At 45.0% G+C, this 20,190-nt stretch overlaps 1 protein-coding gene across 5 annotated transcripts; it reads left to right on the forward strand.

The window, feature by feature from the left end:
- Positions 1 to 1,347: 1,347 nt before the first annotated feature.
- Positions 1,348 to 18,391, forward strand: PEX5 (peroxisomal biogenesis factor 5). 5 transcript variants are annotated; one of them, XM_032390917.1, is made up of 16 exons: positions 1,348 to 1,422; positions 2,064 to 2,226; positions 2,554 to 2,589; positions 2,855 to 2,987; positions 3,205 to 3,336; positions 8,774 to 8,879; positions 9,390 to 9,480; positions 9,879 to 9,989; positions 10,236 to 10,328; positions 10,691 to 10,810; positions 14,782 to 14,925; positions 15,132 to 15,202; positions 15,571 to 15,783; positions 16,120 to 16,285; positions 16,623 to 16,780; positions 16,957 to 18,391. In XM_032390917.1, exons 2-16 carry the CDS (start codon positions 2,080 to 2,082, stop codon positions 17,156 to 17,158), a joined length of 1,923 nt encoding a protein of 640 aa, XP_032246808.1. In that variant the 5' UTR covers positions 1,348 to 1,422; positions 2,064 to 2,079; the 3' UTR covers positions 17,159 to 18,391. The 5 variants fall into 5 exon arrangements, with proteins under 5 accessions (XP_032246808.1, XP_032246810.1, XP_032246811.1 ...); XM_032390919.1 differs by having other exon boundaries at positions 10,715 to 10,810; XM_032390918.1 differs by having other exon boundaries at positions 1,356 to 1,422; positions 1,991 to 2,226.
- The last annotated feature ends 1,799 nt before the right edge of the window (positions 18,392 to 20,190 follow it).

A 20,190-nucleotide genomic window follows, 5' to 3' on the forward strand; every position in this document is an offset into this window, starting at 1 on the left:
GCGTCCCTTCCTCCTCGGCATGGTTTAGTTTATTAGGTACCAGTTATTTTCTTTACAGTGGCAGCCTGAGAACAGTGAACATGCAAGGACTGGGATTTGTATTCTCCAGGGAAAAGGGGTGGGGGACGGGGGTTCTGAAAGATGGTGAAAAGGTAAGGAAAAGGAGAAATTCTGCACAATCTCCAGGTTTGCCCTGCCATTCTGTTCCCCTGAGGTGTCAGAGCAGCTTCTTTACTTTCCCAGGGAAGAGTTTACAGAGCCAAGCCTCTCTGGTCCCCTGGGGCCTACACCCTTGAAATCTGCTGGACAACCGGGAAACAAGCCTGGCCCAGGGCGCCACCTGCTGTCTACCTGTCTCCTCTCCTGCACCCTGGGCTGGGATGGTGCTTCGGTCCTTTTGGTACTAACCCATCCTTGCTCAATTACCAGCAGCCCTGAGCCCCGTTCTGCCCTTCTTTGTGGCACCAGGGTTCCCTTGGTCTTGGAGCTAGGTGAGATACAAGGGTTTATTTCCTGGTGACCTTGAAGTTTGACATCAGAGCCAATGCTGTGGCAGATGGTGGGACCCGAGGCTTATTCCGTGATTAAAAGTCATTTCTTGGATCATGTCTGTGTTTCCCAGTCTGGAGCAGTGGGAATACGGCCACCATGGTGACCTTGACCACGGGTGGAGGAAGGAGGGGAGAGGAGTGATTCACTGTGCATCTTCCCTGTGTGTTACCAGCCTGAGGACTCAGGATGCGTTGGACCCTATTTTAGTCTCCGGAATTTGTCATCATCCAGTGCTATCTTCCCCACTACGCAGAAGTGGAGAGGGACTGGGGGCAGGCCTCTGTCTCCAAGGAGACTGTGACGATGTCCCACTAGGGGCAATTTGGAAGTGGACATACTTAGAGGGCTGAGGAACGCCTCGGATTTGACCCCTGCAACTCCCGTGTTAGGGACTTTCTCTTACCTGCTTTGGGGCTTAGGAAGACTAGCCAGCCCCTTTTTAGAAGGGGAAACTGAGGCCCAGAAAGGGCAGGGAATCCCCTTGGGTCACAATGTGCCGCCAGGAAGAGTCAGGATGGGCTGAATCCAGGATTACGCTCCCTTGGCTTTCCCTCAAAGCTCAGGAAGCCCCTCCTAGCTCCATTCTCCTTTGAGCTTTCCATCAAACCTGTCCTAGCGTCGGTGATCCTTTTGAACGCCCTCAGCGTCGCTGCTCCGAGACTTCCCCTTTAAGGCGCTCTTCCCCTTTAAGATTCACGGCGTCTTAAGGCCCCGCCCCTACAAACTGCTTTCCGCAGGGCAGCGACTGCGGCGCGGCCGCCACGGCCCCTTTAAGCTCGAGCCCCGCCCCTGGCTTCCCGCCCCCTCCCTTCCCCTCCCCCTTCAGCCCGCACCAGGTGCCCCGCGGGTCGTGCGGTGCGGCGCGCGACGGTGAGCGCAGGGTCCCGAGGGGGCGCGAGGACGCGTTCCCGGTCTTCCCCCGTCCTGGCCTGGTCCTCGCGGGTCCCGGGGGCGGAGCTGGAGCTGCGACTGGGGCGGGGGAAATGGGTGGTCTGGAGCTCAGGAGGGGTGGGCCGGGACGCGCCGAATGGGGGGGAGGGGCTCAGGTGACTTACGGGGAAGGAATGGCTCCCCGCGGAGCTGGCCGGACGACGGGGGGTGTGGGGGACTGGGCTTACGTTTTGGCGGCGTTCCCACTCTTCCTTACCCGTCCAATGCCCCGGTACAGCCCAATTGCGGAATTGTCCCCCTTAGTGCCCTGGGGTCCAGGCCCCTCTGTGGGGGGCGGCTGCCGGCCTGTGCCGCCGCCTGAGACCGCAGTCGTGGAGGCCGCTGGAGAGGCCCAGGCTGAAAGCGGTGGCCTTTGAGGGGGGCGGCAGGAGGGCACCGGCCCCCTCTCGGACTCCTGGCAGAGGTGGGGGCCATAGCAAAAGGCACAGGGGTGGAGAGTGGCGAGTGGCTAACAACCTGGGACAGACGTCTGCCCGTCTCCCCCCAGACACCGGCTGAGTTGTGGGTTGGGGAAGGATCTGGCAGCGGGACCTCAGTTCCAAACCTTCTCTGCCCGTCAGTGAGCTGGCGGTCACCATGGCAATGCGGGAGCTGGTGGAGGCCGAATGCGGGGGTGCCAACCCGCTCATGAAGCTGGCCGGGCACTTCACCCAGGACAAGGCCCTTCGGCAGGAGGGGTTGAGGTCTGGCCCTTGGCCCCCAGGAACCCCAGCCTCTGAGGCGGTGAGTGTTCTTGAGGTAGAAAACTCAAGTGGTGGCATGGGATGGAGGGGCCAGTTGAACACTTTGGGATAACTGCATTTTCTGTTGTGTTGCAGATAATAGTAGTTATCACTTAATGAGTGTTTACTTAACACTGTACTAAGCATTGTACATCTTTATACAGGTGACGGCAGTCATTTTGTAGGTGAAGAAAAGGGCTCAGAAATTTTGTGACTTGCCCAAGGTCACTCTAAATGCTAGAGCTGGAATTTGAACTCCTGTTTAACTGAGTTGTGTTTGTGGACTTCATTACTGTACCATTTTGCTTCCCTTTCTTTTCTATCTTAGGTCTCTAAGCCTTTGGGAGTAGCCTCTGAAGATGAGGTAAACATGCCAGTCTCTTCTGCCTCATTTTTCTTTTGTTGTGTTTTTACTTTAAACTTGGCTCATCTGTATTTCACTCTTTGGAGCTTCCTGACTAAATGAGATTTGCCTTATTTCTTCTCCTGCTTGTTCTTAGAAATCTATTCATTGAGTATTTCCAAATCTGTAGTTTCTGTGTTTCCCTTTCCTCGTGTTTGATGTTAGTGTCTCCCGTTCATGGGCCCTATCTCTTGTTGAGTTCATTTCATCATCTTTCTCCTGGCAGTTGGTGGCTGAATTTCTTCAGGACCAGAATGCACCACTTGTATCCCGTGCCCCTCAGACCTTCAAGATGGATGACCTCCTGGCAGAGATGCAGGAGATTGAACAGTCAAACTTCCGCCAGGCACCCCAGAGAGGTGGGTCCAGAGTCTGGTGGGAGGGCAGATCACCATTTTCTGTGCAGATAGGACCAAGGGGGTTCCATATTTGGATGCTGCTGGCATTAGGGAACTGAGATGCAGAAGGAGGCAAAAGGGACAAAGTGTTTTCATGTGCACTCAGGGTTCCTGAGGCATGATAGAATGATATGCATTTCTTTTCTTTTTTTTCTTAGTTCTCTCTCTTTCTTTTAAGCTCCTGGTGTGGCAGATTTGGCCTTGTCTGAGAACTGGGCCCAGGAGTTTCTTGCAGCTGGAGATGCTGTAGATGTAACTCAGGATTATAATGAGACAGACTGGTCCCAGGAATTCATCTCTGAAGTTACAGGTGAGGCTTGTCGTGGGTAAACCTAAAGTGGTTCATATGGGGCAAAGTTCTATTTTGTTCCCCCAGTTCATCTTAGGATATAGAGCGATTTCAGCTTCTATAACTTTTCTGGACTCTTGACTCATTTCTCTAGGGCACTGAACCTGACTTCCCTTAGGTGATAATAGGGAGTTATTGAAACTTAATGTGAAAGAGGGGACTGGGTTTGAACTGGGTAGGAGATTTTGGAGATTATATCTATGTATCTATTTATATCTCTACTTAAAGAGAGAATGTAAGAGAGGATGAGGAGAGAGAACACGAGGAGTTAGGTACTCTTTTGTTATCTGGAACTTTACTGCTGTAGTTTGGTGGTGAGGATCCACGGATTGGATGCACGGCAGTGTTGCTCGGGAAGAAATACTAAGCATAGCCAGTGGGATTCTGGCATTAAGTGCTCTTGAACAGGGACGCCTGGGTGGCTCAGGCGGTTAAGCGTCTGCCTTTGGCTCAGGTTGTGATCCCAGGGTCCTGGGATCGAGTCCCACATCAGGCTCCCTGCCAGCAGAGAGCCTGCTTTTCCCTGGGCCTGCCGCTCCCCCTGCTTGTGCTCTCTCTCTCTCTGACAAATAAATAAATACAATCTTAAAAAAATAAAAGTCCTCTTGAACAGAGTTGGGGCCTTGGAAAATGGAATTGTGTTCAAGGGCTTGAAGTATGAGGTCTTAGAGGGCAAAGACCGTATCCTGATGATAATAATAAATATTCATAATAATAGCCAATGTGTACTTACTATGTTCTAGGCATTGTACTAAGTGCTTTCAGTGTATTATCTGTTTAATCCCCATGAGAATTCTTGAGGTAGCTACTGTTTTTATTCCCAGCATATAGATAAGAAAACAGATTTAAGATTAAGTGATTTGCCCAAGGTGATACAGTTTTGTAAGTGGTGGAGTTGGGATTTGACTCTGGGTTTGAATGATTCCAGACCCTGTGGGCTGAACCACGGTGCTCAGGCCTGCACCCGAAGCTCTTCAGGGTCCCAGCCTAGTTCTCCGTCTTTGAGAGTGTCCATGCTCATCCTGTCCTTTGGGATTGATTCTTCTCCCCCAAGCCTGTCTGATTAGGGGAATGGGGGAAGGACATTCTCTTCAGCTTTCCTCTTCCTCATTGCTTCCAAAGAGAAGCACTTGTTAGCTTTTTTCCAATTTAAGAAATTAAGAATAACAAGAGATACAAATGGACAAAGTTATAAAGATTCTAGACTCTCAGGGCATCCCCATCATCATAGTTCTTGAACATTCCTGAGATCATTAATGGCACCTAATTGTTTTCTTCCGCCATTGTTTTTATTCTCTAAAAATAGGGCTTTCCGTCTCTAGGGAAAAAAACCCCAAATCTAACAACTAAAACTCATCTTTAATAAAAGCTGTTGATCTCTTTTATCATGACTACCTTTCCCACCCGTAAGTTGGAGTTTAAGGTAGAATAATAGATATTCTTGGTTTCATTAATAGTACTTTGCACTTTATAATCTTCATTTGGTCTTCACAGTTACACTTACCTTGTAGGTATTCCTTCCCCATTTTATAGATAAGGAAACTGAGATTTGGAAAGGTTAAATACTTTGTTCAAAGTCACTCAGTAACAGAGATGACATTCGGACTCCTGTCTTTCTGACTCTAGGCTCCATACTTAGAGCCATTATGCTATCATTGAGAATCTTCTTCGGGGAACTGCCTCAAGTGAAAATCTGAGTTGTAACAAACACCCTCCACCAGACAAACTCAGTTTTTCATACAAACCTTAGATTTAAATGCGATCTCCTTATCGTAGAGAGACGACTTTTGTAATGTGTGGGCATCTGTCATTTTTGGGAACTCAGAAAAAAAAAAGTCATTGCTACGATAAGCATTGAGATTGAAGAGATTTTTGTTATAATTACCAGAATTGCTTGCAATCAGTGAAATCTTCCTTAACCTGTAAATGAAAAACAACTTTAGAAAAATGTGTTGGACCTCTCTTACTTGTTAAGTCCTCTTTGGGAGATTTCTTCTGTTTTATACATTCTTTTGGGACTGTGCCTGCTTCATGGAGGCAGGGAGATGGAGAGCTGGAAAGGGAAATTGAGCTATTTGGGGTCTGCCTTCATAAAAATGCCAATTGCAGTAGTTATTGCTTTGTATGGACCTTCAGTATTTATTGAATTGAGATCTGGGAGAAAGCTAAAGGAAATTAATTTTCTGATCATTTTTTATTATCCTCATAATGTTTGTGGCTGATATTATATTGATGATACAGGTTACCTATTGCTTTATGGATAAGTAGACTTCAGGATGAAAGGAGGTTATATTTAAATCTTTATTATCTTCAAATCCCTGTTGTTCTGATTCTAGACTCAAGTTTAAAAGGAGCCTTGACAGTTCATTTTTTTTCTTGTTTTAATGTTTTATTTGGAAATAATTATAGTTTCACTGGAAGTTGCCAAAAAATGTAGAGGAAAGTTCTGTGTATCTTTTACTGTTTTCCCCGTGGTAATATTTTGCGTAACTGTTAGTTTATGTACAGTATCAAAGTCAGGCAATTGCCATTGGTACAATGCACAGAGTTTATTAAATTGCAGCAGTTTTACATGCCTTTGTGTGTGTGTTTATGGTTTTATACCACTTTATCATGTGTGTAGATTTGTGTAACTACCACCACAATCGAGTTACAGAATTACTCCATCGCCCCATGAAGCTCATTTTTGAGTCTGCAGTCCACCCCCGACCCCTGCCCCTGAGTGTCCTGGGCCAAATAATTCTACATCTTGTGCTGTAGGGATGAAATACATCTTTAAGGGGTTTTGAATTTAGACAGCCTCAGCTAACATGGTGTGTGAGGTTCCTCTGGTAATCTTAAGAGAGAAACCTGCACTTTCCTCGGAAAGGCGGTAGGCAGCAGTAGCAGATGATAAGTGGCAATAGATCTCCCCCAATGGCAGCAGAAGAGGCCGTGGAAGAAAACGAGTAACCATCTCATCGCGATGTTTTCTACTTTCGGTATGGGTTTGCTGCGAGCAGACAGTAATGATAATAATAACTAACATTTGTTACTCTGTGCTTTATGTATGCATTATCTCACTTGGTCTTTGCAAGAATCCCTATGAGGTAGTTATTATTATCTCTATTCTATAGATAAGGAAAGGGAAACATCGGTTAAGTACCTTGCACAGTGAATAAGTGGTGTTGTTGGGATTTGAGTGCCTGGTAGGCTGATCTGGAACCTACATTCTTTACCATTGGGCTATTTAGCAAACTCAGAAACCTTTATGTTAGGTAAGGGTGGGAAATTCTGAGTTTTTGACTTTGGAGCTTGGGCTAGATGTGCCAAGGAACACACAATGAGAAACTAAGTAAGACAACATTCTGAATTGGATATTTGGTATCTAGGTTGTTGGTTCTCACTCTACTAATTTATGTGACCCGGGATAGCCCCTTCCCATCTGTAGGTCTTAATTGTTTCAATCTCAGGTACCCAAGTGGATCTGATTTTCTGTAAGAATTTCTCAAAAAATAGCGTGAAGGCCAAATAGAATTCTTTTGGTCATTTCATTTTGACTCCTTTGTCGGAGCAGGTTCCCAATGCCAGAAAATTCTGAGGTTTGTGGCTAATATGGCCAAATACCAGATTACAGATATTTGAGGATGATTTTTCTCACCTCTGGGATTTTTGTCTAATCTGCCTCGTGTCTCTTTTAAAGTCCAGATGCTTTGCATTTTTTTCCATTGTTTCTTGTCCTTGAAAGGAGCATTTCACAGAAACAGTATTCTCTATAATCTGAGGAGCACTTGTGGCCAGAGTATGCTTCTGCAAAATCCTCTAGTTGAGAGGAAGGAGTGACTGGAGAGTAAGGAGGAGGGGTGGCTAGTTTTCAACAGAATGGGGCAAAGGGACCAGGAGGCATTGTAATGTCTACTTAAGTATTAAGTATCTCCTTACTAGGTCTCCACTCTTGAGCCAACAGTCTAGTTGGGGCAAAGGAAAGAAATGTTGTCTATAAGAACTAGTGAGGGAATTTGGGTAAAAATATTGAGAGTCCTTGAAGTTAAGGGATTGTATGATCAAAAAAAATCATCAACCACATCTTTTATTATATTAGTAATTTTTATTATTTATAATTAGGTGTATTTTGAGAGTCTGGGGATCCTTTTTTTTTTTTTTTCAGATTTTGACATTACTTTCTCAGATGTTGTGTTTACTTTGTTGAAATTGTTCAGGCAAAGTCTTGGTAAATAGAATAGACAGTTCTGTTACATATTTAATACTGAGGGGATGAATCTGCCTTCTCATGTTAAAAGCAATGACAGATCTTTAAACTGGGGACAAAGATAGGATGACCACTTCAGTGTTGATGTGGAAAGGTATGGATGCAGAGCAGAAGGAAAGCATACCGCAGGCTCCTGTCTTCTCTGTGTTTACTCATTCTTTAGGGCACCTTTGAACAATGTCTTAATGCTTTTGTTTTGTTTTAGTTTGGGTTTGTTTCCGGCCCCAAAATAGTACAGGACAAAGCCCTGGAGGTTGAGAAAGGGTTTAGCGCCCTCATTCCATCTGTCGCCTTGGTATGTTTATTATGTTGCAGTGGCGCCCTTTGTCACTAGAGCTTCTGAGACAATTTCTAGAATTACACTTAAAAACATAGCCCTCAAAATGAATCAAAAATGACAAGTCAGACTAGTGTTTCTTCCTGGGGTGGGGGGGGCGGTCTGAGGGAGCCTGTGAGAGAGCTATAAACCTTCTGTGTCTTGATCGGGGTGGTGGTGATCTGAGTGTATTCATGTGTAGGAGTTAATAAAGCAGCACATTTATGTTTGGTACACTGTATGTACTTTCATGTTTGCATGTTACATCTCAGCTAAAAAAATGGAACAGACATCCAATGAGAGGAGTGGACCAATGTATTTTTAAATTCTAGCCCAGCATTCTGCTTCTCAGATTCTCTAGGTAGTTATATTAAGATGAAATATGAGGCTTGTTTTCCTGGGAGAGGGTGAACTTTGTCAATGGAGAACGGACCAGAGGTTTGGTTAAGGAGCAGGGCCTCTTTTGTTCTCCCTTAGCTCCTTACCAGTTGTCTGCAGTACCTTTGCGGAAGTTGGAGGCCCTAAGTGCCTGCTATTTCGTATTTGAAGTCTCTGGCACTTCAAGCAAAAGGGTTTGGTCTGTACTCCTTTCCTGAGTTTCCTCATTTGTTCTCGTTTCCAGCTCTGTAAACTTCCACCCCAGGCCCCTTGGAAGTGGGTTGCATATTGAGAATTCAGTAGTGTTTTCTTTTGACCAGGAGTCTCTGAGGGATTCAGTAGGATCTGCTCTGCTTTGGCTTGGGTACGAGGGTCAGTTGAGTATGTGTCATACTCTCCCTTTCCCTGATCCCTCACTGAGCCCTGTGTGATTTCTCCACCTCTGCTCCTTGCAGATCCTTTGTCTGTGTCCCCTGCCCGCTGGGCTGAGGAATATTTGGAACAGTCAGAGGAGAAGCTGTGGCTGGGAGAGCCTGAGGGAACAGCAGCCACGGATCGCTGGTGAGTCCAGCTACTTCTTCCTGGATGGATCCCTGTGAAAGGAGTACTAGATAGTTTTCCCAGCCTCCCTCACCTCCTCCATCTACATTCTCAAACCCACTTGCAGTCCCCTCATTTTCTATGTTAAGGTTCCCACTTGTATTATTACCCCTAGAAATTTGTCTCAGATACAATTGAGTCAAGAATCCTAAGTGTCCTAATCAGAAGTTCCTAACTTTACCATATGCACCCCCTCCCTCTTTACTTTGGAGGCTGCTACTGTATGCCTTCTCTCTACAAACAGGTGCTTGGGAATGGGAAGGATAAAAGAATGTAGCTAGTGCTTTGCCACTTCTGCCCAAGTGTCCTTTTTTAATGTAAATTGGAATTTGTAGGTCCTCAATGAGAGAGTAGAGTCGTGTCACCACCCCCCCCCCCCAACTGTGATTGCCATGGGCTGGGAGTAGGGAATAGTGTGGGAAGGTGGTGGCAGACTGGTGGGTGGAGCTAGTTTGTCCTTACCTGTTCCAGGTACGATGAGTATCATCCTGAGGAGGATCTGCAGCACACAGCCAGTGACTTTGTGGCCAAGGTGGATGACCCCAAATTGGCTAACTCTGAGGTGAGCCACATCCCACTGCTGCTTTGCCCAGCAGAGCTGGTCTTGGAAATCAAGAGTCTAGCTTCTCTTACCCCAGTTTAAAGAGAAGGAAATAAGATCCGAAGTCCGTTCCTTCCTGTCTGGAGAACAGAGACTTAGGATCCTGCTTCTTCCTTCCAACATTCTTTCCCTCATTTCCTTGCATACTAACCCTTTCGCTTTTCTGTGTCTTCTCAAATCTTTAAGGCCAGAAATCCCTTTCTTTTTGCTCTCGACGTTTTTCAGGGTCTTTAGCAAATCTTGTCTGCAGCTAGAGATGGTCAGGGGGAGGGGTAAGTGCAGGCTTCTCTTGGGCATGGTTGAGAGTGCACACCTGGAAGTCCTCTCCCAAGTGGCCTATGTGTGTCTCTGTGCCCCAGTTCCTGAAATTCGTGCGGCAGATTGGCGAGGGGCAGGTGTCCCTGGAGTCCGGTGCAGGGTCGGGCCGAGCTCAGGCAGAACAGTGGGCAGCAGAGTTTATACAGCAGCAGGTAGGACATTGTCACTTCCCAGTCCCACTTCAGAGCTGGCTGGTGCCCCAGGCCTTGGGTTCAGTGTTCAGTGGTCCCAGATGGGGAAGGGATTTTATTGCCAGCTTGTCTTGGTAGCATCCAGGTCCTGAGTGGGTGGGAAAGAGATTCTGAGACTGTTCTCAGAAGTGTCCAGGTTGCTGGTGTTTAGTGGGTGTTCAGTCAGTAGAAAGTTGGCGGTGGTATGACCATCCTTCTTTGTCACAGGGTACATCAGAGGCCTGGGTTGACCAGTTCACAAGACCAGGAAACACAGCTGCCCTTGATATGGAGTTTGAACGAGCCAAGTCAGCTATAGAGGTGAGAGCAGGTAGCACAGGAGACACCTCAAGGGAACACAGTCCATTGGAGAGTTGGTGTTGGAACATCACAGATGATGAACATTGTATGCCTTAGTGTTCCTGGACCCTCTGTGTCAGAACTGCTGAGGGTAGGGTGGGTAACTACCAAAAATGCAAATCCCAGGACATCACCTTCCACTGCAGAATCAGAATCTGGGGGTAGGATCTAGGAATCTGCATTTAAAAAAGCTCTTCAGGGGCTCTTGGACGCTTTGAAATTTAAGATTTACTGCCTTAAGGGATCCATCTGAGTGGTGCTGAGGGTGGGGTGGGGCGGTCATGATGGATCTCCTTTTTCTACCTGCCTTCCCTTCCTTACAGTCTGATGTCGATTTCTGGGACAAGTTGCAGGCAGAGTTGGAGGAGATGGCGAAACGGGACGCTGAGGCTCACCCCTGGCTTTCTGACTATGATGACCTCACGTCTGCTTCCTACGATAAGGTAAGAACTCGATGCTCAGATGGCAGGGTTTCCTTGTTTTGTTGTTTCTCCTCTAATCCTGAATTTGAAGGGTACTTACTTTCAAGTAATGACTTCTTTGAGCCCCTTTCTATGAAAGGAATTCTGAATCATTCTCTTGTCCCACTCTTCTTCAGTAATTGAAGGTATGCTTTATTCTTAGGACATACAGATTAATAATAATAGACTGTCCTTGTCAAATAACGATAAGATGGTGACATAATACCTGTGACATAGATTTGCACATGATGCATTCAGAACACAGATGAAGGAGCTCTGCTTTGGAGGTTGATTTGAGAACATTTTTGAGGAGATCGGTAACTCCTAGAGAGTGGTAATTGGTAGACTATCTCTCTGTCTCCATATCTTAATATCTATTGACTTTTTTTAACTCACAAATTTATTTTAAATTTGGATCTGTTTCTCTAAGTACTGACCACTTGTGCCAATTTAGGGTGTTTGCAAAGAATTATATTAAAGTGTTAGGAAAATTTCCCAGTAGTCATTGGTCAAAGATGATCTAATTTTGTATATAGCATAGACTTTGAAGCATATGCTATTTCAGAGGTATCACTGTAGAAAAAAATCTACTTTGAAGTTGTAGGGTATTTAGGGATGTGGTTAATAATTGAGCTGCTGAGTTGAAGCATCAGGTGGAAGGGAGAGAATTGTTGGGTTTTGAAAGAAGCAAAACAGGAATTGAGGAGGTGAGTAGCGATACCTCTTCTCAGCTCAGATCTGGTTGGGAAAGGTTTCTGGGGCTAAAACCAGCGCCTGAGATGTAAAGCAGGATGCTGGAGGTAGATCTTGACATCAGGGAGCTGTGTGTGCAAAGATAAGGAAGAGTAAAGTTCAAGAAAACTTTGAAAAAGTCTAGCATTTGAAAGCCAATGAAAAACTTAGTACTGGGAAAAATAGGATTTTGTTTACTATTGCAATCTGATTTTTTATGAGTTATCCTATTACATGTAATAGAAAACAGCTTACTTGATCCTGCCCTGTGTTTTGCCATAATAAGAGTTTCTTCTGTAGAATTCTGAGGAGGAAGAACTCAAGGAAATACCTGGAGATAATACATTTATTAATTTGTATTAGCAATTTGGTAAGTTGCATAGGTTCTATCAACTTACAAATGGCAAATTATAAATTTTAGATGAAAATTTCTGTGCTTTTGATAAATATAGACATAGCACTGATTTTATATGAGTAACATTTTTTACTCTCATGTTAATGACTTGCTAGGTGGAATAAAATTTTTTTGAATAAAGTTGTTTTTTTAAAATTTTATTTTATTATGTTAATCACCATACATTACATCATTAGTTTTTGATGTAGTGTTCCATGATTCATAATTTGCGTATAACACCCAGTGCTCCATTCAATACATGCCCTCTTTAATACCCATCAGCAGGCTAACCCATCCCCCCACCCCCTCCCCTCTAGAACCCTCAGTTTGTTTCTCATGGTTCGTCTCCCTTGAATAAAGTTTTTAATTCAAAACTTAATGTTTTTAGATTTTTGAACCCTATTTGATATCATTGATACCTTGAGATATTGCAGATTTAGAACTAGAAATATTTGTATTAATGTTCCACAGAAATGTGCTATACTTTGTTGCTCACTAATAATGAACAATACAGATTTTATCTGGCTTTGTGCTAACTATTACTGAATTATATGTCAATAGTGCTTTCTTTGTTTTTAAATGTGAATCTGACCCTGATTGTCCTATAAATTCATGGGTCTCTGAAAACGCTATTTTTTACTGGATGGTCCTTAAATTTTCAAGACAACATGTGTAGCTCAAGCAGATAGTGTATCCTTTTAGCATAAAGGAGAAGTTTCTGTGATGGGCAGACTCTTAGTAGTGATCCTGTTCTTGCTGTGTGATCCTGTGAGATTTTGGAGTAGACCAGACAGTGGATCAGACCTAATGACCGGCTCAGATTAGACTTTTTAGGTTGCAACAGCGATCATAAGCTCATGCCCCATTCTTTGGTGGGCTGTTGAAGCTTCCTCCAGCATATTCTTGTTCCTATTTCTGCAGGTACTCTGATTGTGAAAAATTCCTCTCTGATCAGCAATTGATAAAACAGCAAGGAGGCTAGACAGCACAGACGAGAGGGCACTTAGAGAACATTGTGATTGCAACCTGATGGCCTTGATGTGTTACATTGTCTTTTCAGGATAATAACCATTTTATGAAGAGTATTTTCTGCTTTTTGGTAATAAGACTTGGGTGAATATTCTCATTTGATGCTCTCAGTAGCTCTGAGAGGCAGGAATTAATTTCATTAGGAAATTGTGTTACGGATGACAGTGATCTCTCTTTCCTACAGGGTGGCTTAAAACATGGATTGATAATAGATAGTAGTTGAGATTGAATGCGGGGGGATTTATTTTCTGGAAACTGATAGTCTAGGGTAGGGGTCAGCAAACTATGGCCCGCAGGTAAATCTGGCCTGCCACCTGTTTTTGCCTGGCCTGTGAACTGATAGTGGTTTTAACATTTTTAAATGGTTGAAAAAAAAAGAAAAGTACTGTGACGTGTGCAAATTATATAAAATTCAAGTTTCAGTGTCCATAAATAAAGTTTTATTGGAACACAGTCATACTTATTTGCTTACCTATCTGTGATTCCTTTCTCTCTCCAAAGGTGGAGGTGAGTAGTTGTGACAAAATATTTATTTATTTATTATCTGGCCCTTTACAGAAAAGGCTTGCTGATTCCTGGTCTAGGGTCATTTTCTAAGTTTTCATATTGTACAGAAATATCCCAGGCACCTTACCTATTCTCAACATGAATATACTTTTAATACATTTATTTTTAATCCATCTCCTATTATATGTCTTGCTTTTTAGACTTCCATTGTAATTATCTAATTTCTGTTCATCACAGATAATTTATATCTGATGACTTATCATGGTTTAGAACTTGGCTGGTTAGATTTAAGTGTTTCCAGTTTTTTAGCAGTTCCACAGTAATAATGAAAAAGGGCCTCGCTCATGTCTGTATTATGTGTGGTTTCATTCTTATGTGTCCTTAGCTCTATTTAGAAGGGCTCTGCCTGGTATTTTGCATCTTGTTTTCATTCTGGTATATTGTTTGTGTTGGTAACCATTTACTCCCCAAAAAGAACATTTTATTTGCTTGTCCTAGTGACTCCCATTTTACCTTATTACCTCTTTGCCTAACATGAAATAGCAGTAGGCAAAGCTTTGCACGTAGCATCATAATTCTTTCCTTAAATGAGAAATCCTCAGCGAGAAGAGAATGGTGTTTTTCTGAAACATATTCTGCCGTCAGGATTTTGGGATCTAGCTTTCATTTACTATCAGATAGAGATTAATATTAGTAACTTTTAAGAGTGCAATTAGGGAACAACTAAGATTTTCAAAGTGCTTCAACACACGTTATCCAGTCAATGCACACAGTGATTCTGTGAGCTAGGTAAGAGTGGCATCTGAGTGGTAGGGCCTCTGACTCCAAATGGCATTTCCATTATTCATTTTCACACTGTTGTAGAAAAATAAGAAGTGCCCTTTGAATAGCTAAGGAGAGCTTATCTCATAAGATAAGATCTCATAAGATCTGCTTATCTTAAGCAGATCCTGTAAGAAATGTGTTCTGTCCAGTGGTGAGAATCAAGGATGTGGAAATACAGGCCTTTAAGGACTTCCTAAAATTAGCTTATTCCCAGCATGGATCAGAGTTTGTAGACTTGCTTAGTTTTTCAGGAGATAGCAGCATGAGCATGATACTGAATGGATTTACTGTAGTCATAGATGATCTCCTTTCTAATATGGAAAACTTGCCAGCGTTTAATTCAGATACCTTTTTGGAGGTCTTCAACTTCTCCACCTCTGTCTTGGTTGTCATCTCCCATTCCTGCTGCTTTGACTGTGATGGCTCTTTCTTAGACAGGTTTTCACTTGGCTTCCTTTCCTTCTAGGGGTACCAGTTTGAGGAGGAGAACCCCCTGCGTGACCACCCCCAGCCTTATGAGGAGGGGCTCCGGCGACTTCAGGAGGGGGACCTGCCAAATGCTGTGCTGCTCTTTGAGGCAGCTGTGCAGCAGGATCCTAAGCACATGGAAGTGAGTGACTCATTACTCTGACTTCGTATTAGAGACGGCTTCCATCAGTTTTGAGGGAAGCCCCACAGAGTAGTGCAGATAGATTAGGGCCTGGGTGATGGCCTGGGGTGGGGGAGTAAGAGTGAGATGGTGAGTGGAAGAAGCCAGAGGAAGGGAGGTTGGAAAGGTGAATGCAGGAGTAATGGAATCTGACACCTTCTCTCTAGGCTTGGCAGTATCTGGGTACCACCCAAGCAGAGAATGAACAAGAACTATTAGCCATCAGTGCACTGCGGAAGTGAGTACATGAAAGGTGGGGTGAGGTGGTTCCCGGGCTCTCTAAATAGCCTTTAGAATGATAGGATTCCAAACCCAGATCCTTGTCTTCTTTCTGATCACTAGCAAGAGTGTTTTCTTGTGGTGAAACTCTTAAGGTTTGGAGTGAATTGGAGATACCTGGTTCCATTCCTCATCAGCTTTTAATTTTATATGTGGGACCCTCACTGATTCCTTGGCTGCTAAAACATTCCCCTTCTCATATCTGTAATTTTTTTCAATAACTTCCATGTAGAGGATTCCTCTGTATCTTTAATCTGAGGGATTTGGCAGGTGAGGCCATTGTGACTCTGTATTCCATACCAGCTCTGCCCACCTCTGTCCAAACAGGTGTCTGGAGCTAAAGCCTGATAACCGGACGGCACTGATGGCGCTGGCTGTGAGCTTCACCAACGAGTCCCTGCAGCGACAGGCCTGTGAAACCCTGCGAGACTGGCTGCGCTACACACCGGCCTATGCCCATCTGGTCACGCGCGGTGAAGAAGGGGCTGGGGGGCCAGGACAGGGCCCCAGCAAGCGCATCCTGGGGTCTCTGTTGTCCGAGTGAGTGAAGGATTCCTGGGATGATAGATGGTAACCTGAGTTCCAGTAGGCGGAGGGCCTTGATTTTGGAAGCTTGGATGGATTGAGACTCAAGGACCTCAGAGTGGGATGGGAAACCCAGGATGCATGTGAAGGAGGTCTGCATTCTATGGTGCAGTGCTGGGATGAAATAGAAAAAACAGTTTCTAAAGTGAAATTTGAGAGTAGGAGGATGACTGATAGATTGATGAATCTTGGGGATATGAGTGACTAATTAAGGATTTGTTTTGGAAGGGTAGGAATATAGACACATCCATCCACCTATTTTTGCATTTTTTTTCTTTCCTATTTATGCAGCTCCCTATTTCTTGAAGTGAAAGAGCTCTTCCTGGCTGCTGTACGCCTGGACCCCACATCCATTGACCCGGATGTGCAGTGTGGCTTGGGAGTCCTTTTCAACCTGAGCGGGGAGTATGACAAGGCGGTGGACTGTTTCACAGCTGCCCTCAGCATTCGTCCCAATGTGAGCCTCAGGGGAGGAACAGAAATAGGACGTGATTGCATCTTATTGAAGGATCATTTGTTGGGACCTTCGGGGTCCTGGGAGCTTCCGTTCCATATACTGATTGCCTTGGGAGAATTGGGCAAAGAAGGCTGGGAGTACAGGGTCACCTGGACTGGACGGCGGGGAGTCTGCATGAGACGAGAGCAGTTACACTGTGTCACGCAATGAACAGCTGAGGAGAAAGGAAGGGATAGTAACATGTATTAGCTGAACAGAGTGGTGACCCGGGGAGGAATGGGTGGAATTGGATTGGAGCCTGGCTCTTGTCTCTAACCCTTCTTCATCTCTGTTCCAGGACTATTTGCTGTGGAATAAGCTAGGGGCCACCCTGGCCAACGGAAACCAGAGTGAAGAAGCAGTAGCTGCGTACCGTCGGGCCCTCGAGCTACAGCCTGGCTATATACGGTCCCGCTATAACTTGGGCATCAGCTGCATCAATCTCGGAGCTCACCGGTGAGAGCGTCTATTGAGTAATTAATGAATGAACTCTTTCTCCCTGCCTTTGACCCTAGCTCCTCATTCTCTGATCATCTCTTTGACTAACCGGCCCCAGCTATCTCCCCATGCCAGCTGACCTGCCTCCTTCCAGTAATGTTCTGCTCACCAGCTCTCATTCTTCTTCCCAACAGGGAGGCTGTGGAGCACTTTTTGGAGGCCCTGAACATGCAGAGGAAAAGCCGGGGCCCTCGGGGTGAAGGGGGCGCCATGTCGGAGAATATTTGGAGCACCCTGCGTTTGGCATTGTCCATGTTAGGCCAGAGTGATGCCTATGGGGCAGCCGATGCCCGGGATCTGCCCACCCTCCTAGCTATGTTTGGCCTGCCCCAGTGACAGTGGGATGGGCTGCCTTGTGAGTGTCTGCTTGGAGGGGTCCCTGCTCTGGATGTGACTCCCTCTCCCCAAATGGGCCTACTAAGGGGGTGGGCTGATGACCACAAGCAGCATGGCCTCTCAGGAGCTGCCTCAACATAGGGGTGGGTAGTCTGTGTTCTTCCTACATCACTGTAGGAAAATGAGCTGTGTTGTCTCTGAGTCCCTTGGTAATTCAAGGGTTGTGCAGCCAGCTACAGATCTCTCTGCTCATCATGCCCTTTCTTGGTGCTGCTTTTTGGGTAAGACCCAAAGATAGAGGGTAACTGTTGTCATCAGCTGCCATTTCTGATAGGGTCTACCACATTTGTAATGTCTGTCCTTCTCCCACTTACTGGGAACTGATGATAGTACAGCTCTCTTGGGCGTTGTGTGTGGCAGGTTCTTCTAACGTGCACCTCTGTGATGACTGTATCTGGGATGGGATGTTAGGAGTTGGCCTGTTGGGTTGAAATGTTGCTTTGGCTCAGCAGAGCTGAGTTTTGATAGGGGTCCTCATAGTTCTCTTGCTCCTGGACCCATCCTGGCTGTAGTTCAGAGTCTTTGGGTACAATGCTGCATGCGCTACTGCTGGCGTCATTATTGAGGGGTCCTTAGGAGTTGCTGGGGTCAGTTGTACAGAGTGCTTGTGTGTGGGGTAGGGGGATAGCATATTTGTGGAATGAACCTAGAAGGGACCAGATAGGGTCAGATTAAGGGCTCTGTTTTGGGGCCTTTGGTGGGAGGACAGAGCAGGTGGGCTGGGGGTGTGGTGAGTGCAGCCAGCCCTCCTCTTAGAAAGGCCTGCGAGTAGGAATTGAGTTAACTCTTCTAGAAAGTTGGTTCAGAAATGACAGTCTTGCCAAATTCCTAGCAAAGAGGCAGTTCAGTGTTACCATAAGCCTTTTGTTGTACTTCTTGAAATGTTTCTAGGGGAAAGCATTGAAAAATCCCCTTCCCCCATATTACCTCCACAAAGTGAAGATTGAGGGAGCAGCTTGGATTCTTAACTGTCCCGTGCATGGGGAGATACACCAACCCCCAGAAATGACTGCTAAGCCTCTTGCCTTGTCTTCAGTAGCTAATGATCAGAGAGATTTTTTTTAAACTACCATGGTCCCAAGGTTCCATCCTGAAATTTATTTTTCTTTGTATGAATATGTGTAAATGATTTAAAAATAAAACTGTATGAATAAAATTTGTATGAAGAATAAATGGAACTGGCATGGGTGTGAGTTCTGTCAGGTGTGAAGTTGGGGTGTAGGAGGTGGGTTGGTGTTTGGAGGATTGGTATTTAACGGTTTTCCTCTTCTCTCTTCATTTCTCACATTTGGTATATTGATTACCCATCCATCCATCCAGTAATATTGAGCACCTAATATATGCCTGGTACTGTGAATAAGATGGACAAGGTCCCTGTGTTCATGGAACTTAAAGTTTAGCAGGAGAGACCACTGGTCAAAATCATGTATTTTTCATACTTGTGATAATACTATAAAGGGAAATAATGGTGTGTGATATAATTGGTATTGTTTTCATTCTGAATTACATGGGAGGATTATGGTAGTTTTTCCAATGCTTATGCTTTCTAAAAGTTTTCATCTGGCTCTCCCTGGTTTTATTAGGAACCGTATCGAGTCATATAAAGATGGGTATTGATCCTGGGGAATTTTTTTTTTTTTTTTTTTTTTTAGAGAGTGCAAGCAGGAGGGAGGGGCGGAGGGAGAGGGAGAGAGAGAATCTTAAGCAGGCTCCACGCTCAGCATGGAGCCCAACATGGGGCTTGATCTCATAACCCTGAGATCATGACCTGAGCCGAAACCAAGAGTCGGATGCTTAGCCCACTGAGCCACCAGGTGCCCCTATCCTGGGGAAAAATTTTAAAATATAAACAAGTACTTATATTTGGAGATAAATGTCCATGGCCATGTTAGAATTGAATTAAAAAAAATGTCTAACAGGGAATTAGTAAATTATCCAGATAGTGAAATATTTAGCTATTCCATTTATAGGACAATTTTTAATGACAATAAATGCTAACAATGAGGAAGAAAAGGTTGGCAAACTATTTACAGGTTGTCTCAAGAAAAACATGCAATGAAAAGAGACTAGGGAAATAACCCCATTATGCTAAAAGTGTGATCATGAGTGATTTTTTTCTCCTGCTTTGTCATATTTCTCTGTAATTTTCAATTTTTCTTAGTGCATGGGTAATACTTTCATAGAAAAACCCAACAAAACACCATGGGGGCGAAGAGAGGGGCATCCGTTGTTGCCACCTGGGTGATCTTGGGACAGCTGTGTCCTAGGTTCTGAAGGGCAGGCAGGCAAAGCCACAGGCCTGGCTGTGGGCGAGGCAGGCTGAGGCAGCAATTTCTACAATGGCTCGAGAGTCGAGCTAACTTCTGGTTTCACTGAAGTCTCCAGGTTTACCTGCTTTGCCTGCCTTTGGTGGCATGAAGTTGTCCAAGAGGATGCTTTTCTTGCATGGCCAGGGCTAGGCAGCTCTTGAACCCAAATCAAATCCAGCTGATGGTTATTGAGCCCCTATCATGTGCCAGGTGCTGTTGGGGCACCAGGGATACCATTCTCAAGGCAGACAAGGTCCCTGTTCTCATGGCTTACATATGAGTTGACTGAGAGACAGAATATACAAATTAAAAAGAAAATGCTGGGGCGCCTGGGTGGCTCAGTCGTTAAGCGTCTGCCTTCGGCTCAGGTCATGATCCCAGGGTCCTGGGATCGAGCCCCGCATCAGGCTCCCTGCTCCTCGGGAAGCCTGCTTCACCCTCTCCCACTCCCCCCTGCTTGTGTTCCCTCTCTCACTGTCTTTCTCTCTCTGTCAAGTAAATAAATAAAATCTTAAAAAAAAAAAAAAGGAAATGCCAGTTAGTTTACGTATTATGAAGAAATCAAAACGGCACATTGCACTAGAGAGTAAAGGGGAGGGCTTGCGAGGCAACACTGTGCGGTCAGGAAAGGCCTTTCTCATGAGGTGAGCTCAGTGTCTGGGA

This window comes from Phoca vitulina, unplaced genomic scaffold (genome assembly GCF_004348235.1).
Source record: "Phoca vitulina isolate PV1807 unplaced genomic scaffold, GSC_HSeal_1.0 scaffold59, whole genome shotgun sequence".
Lineage (NCBI taxonomy): Eukaryota > Metazoa > Chordata > Mammalia > Carnivora > Phocidae > Phoca > Phoca vitulina.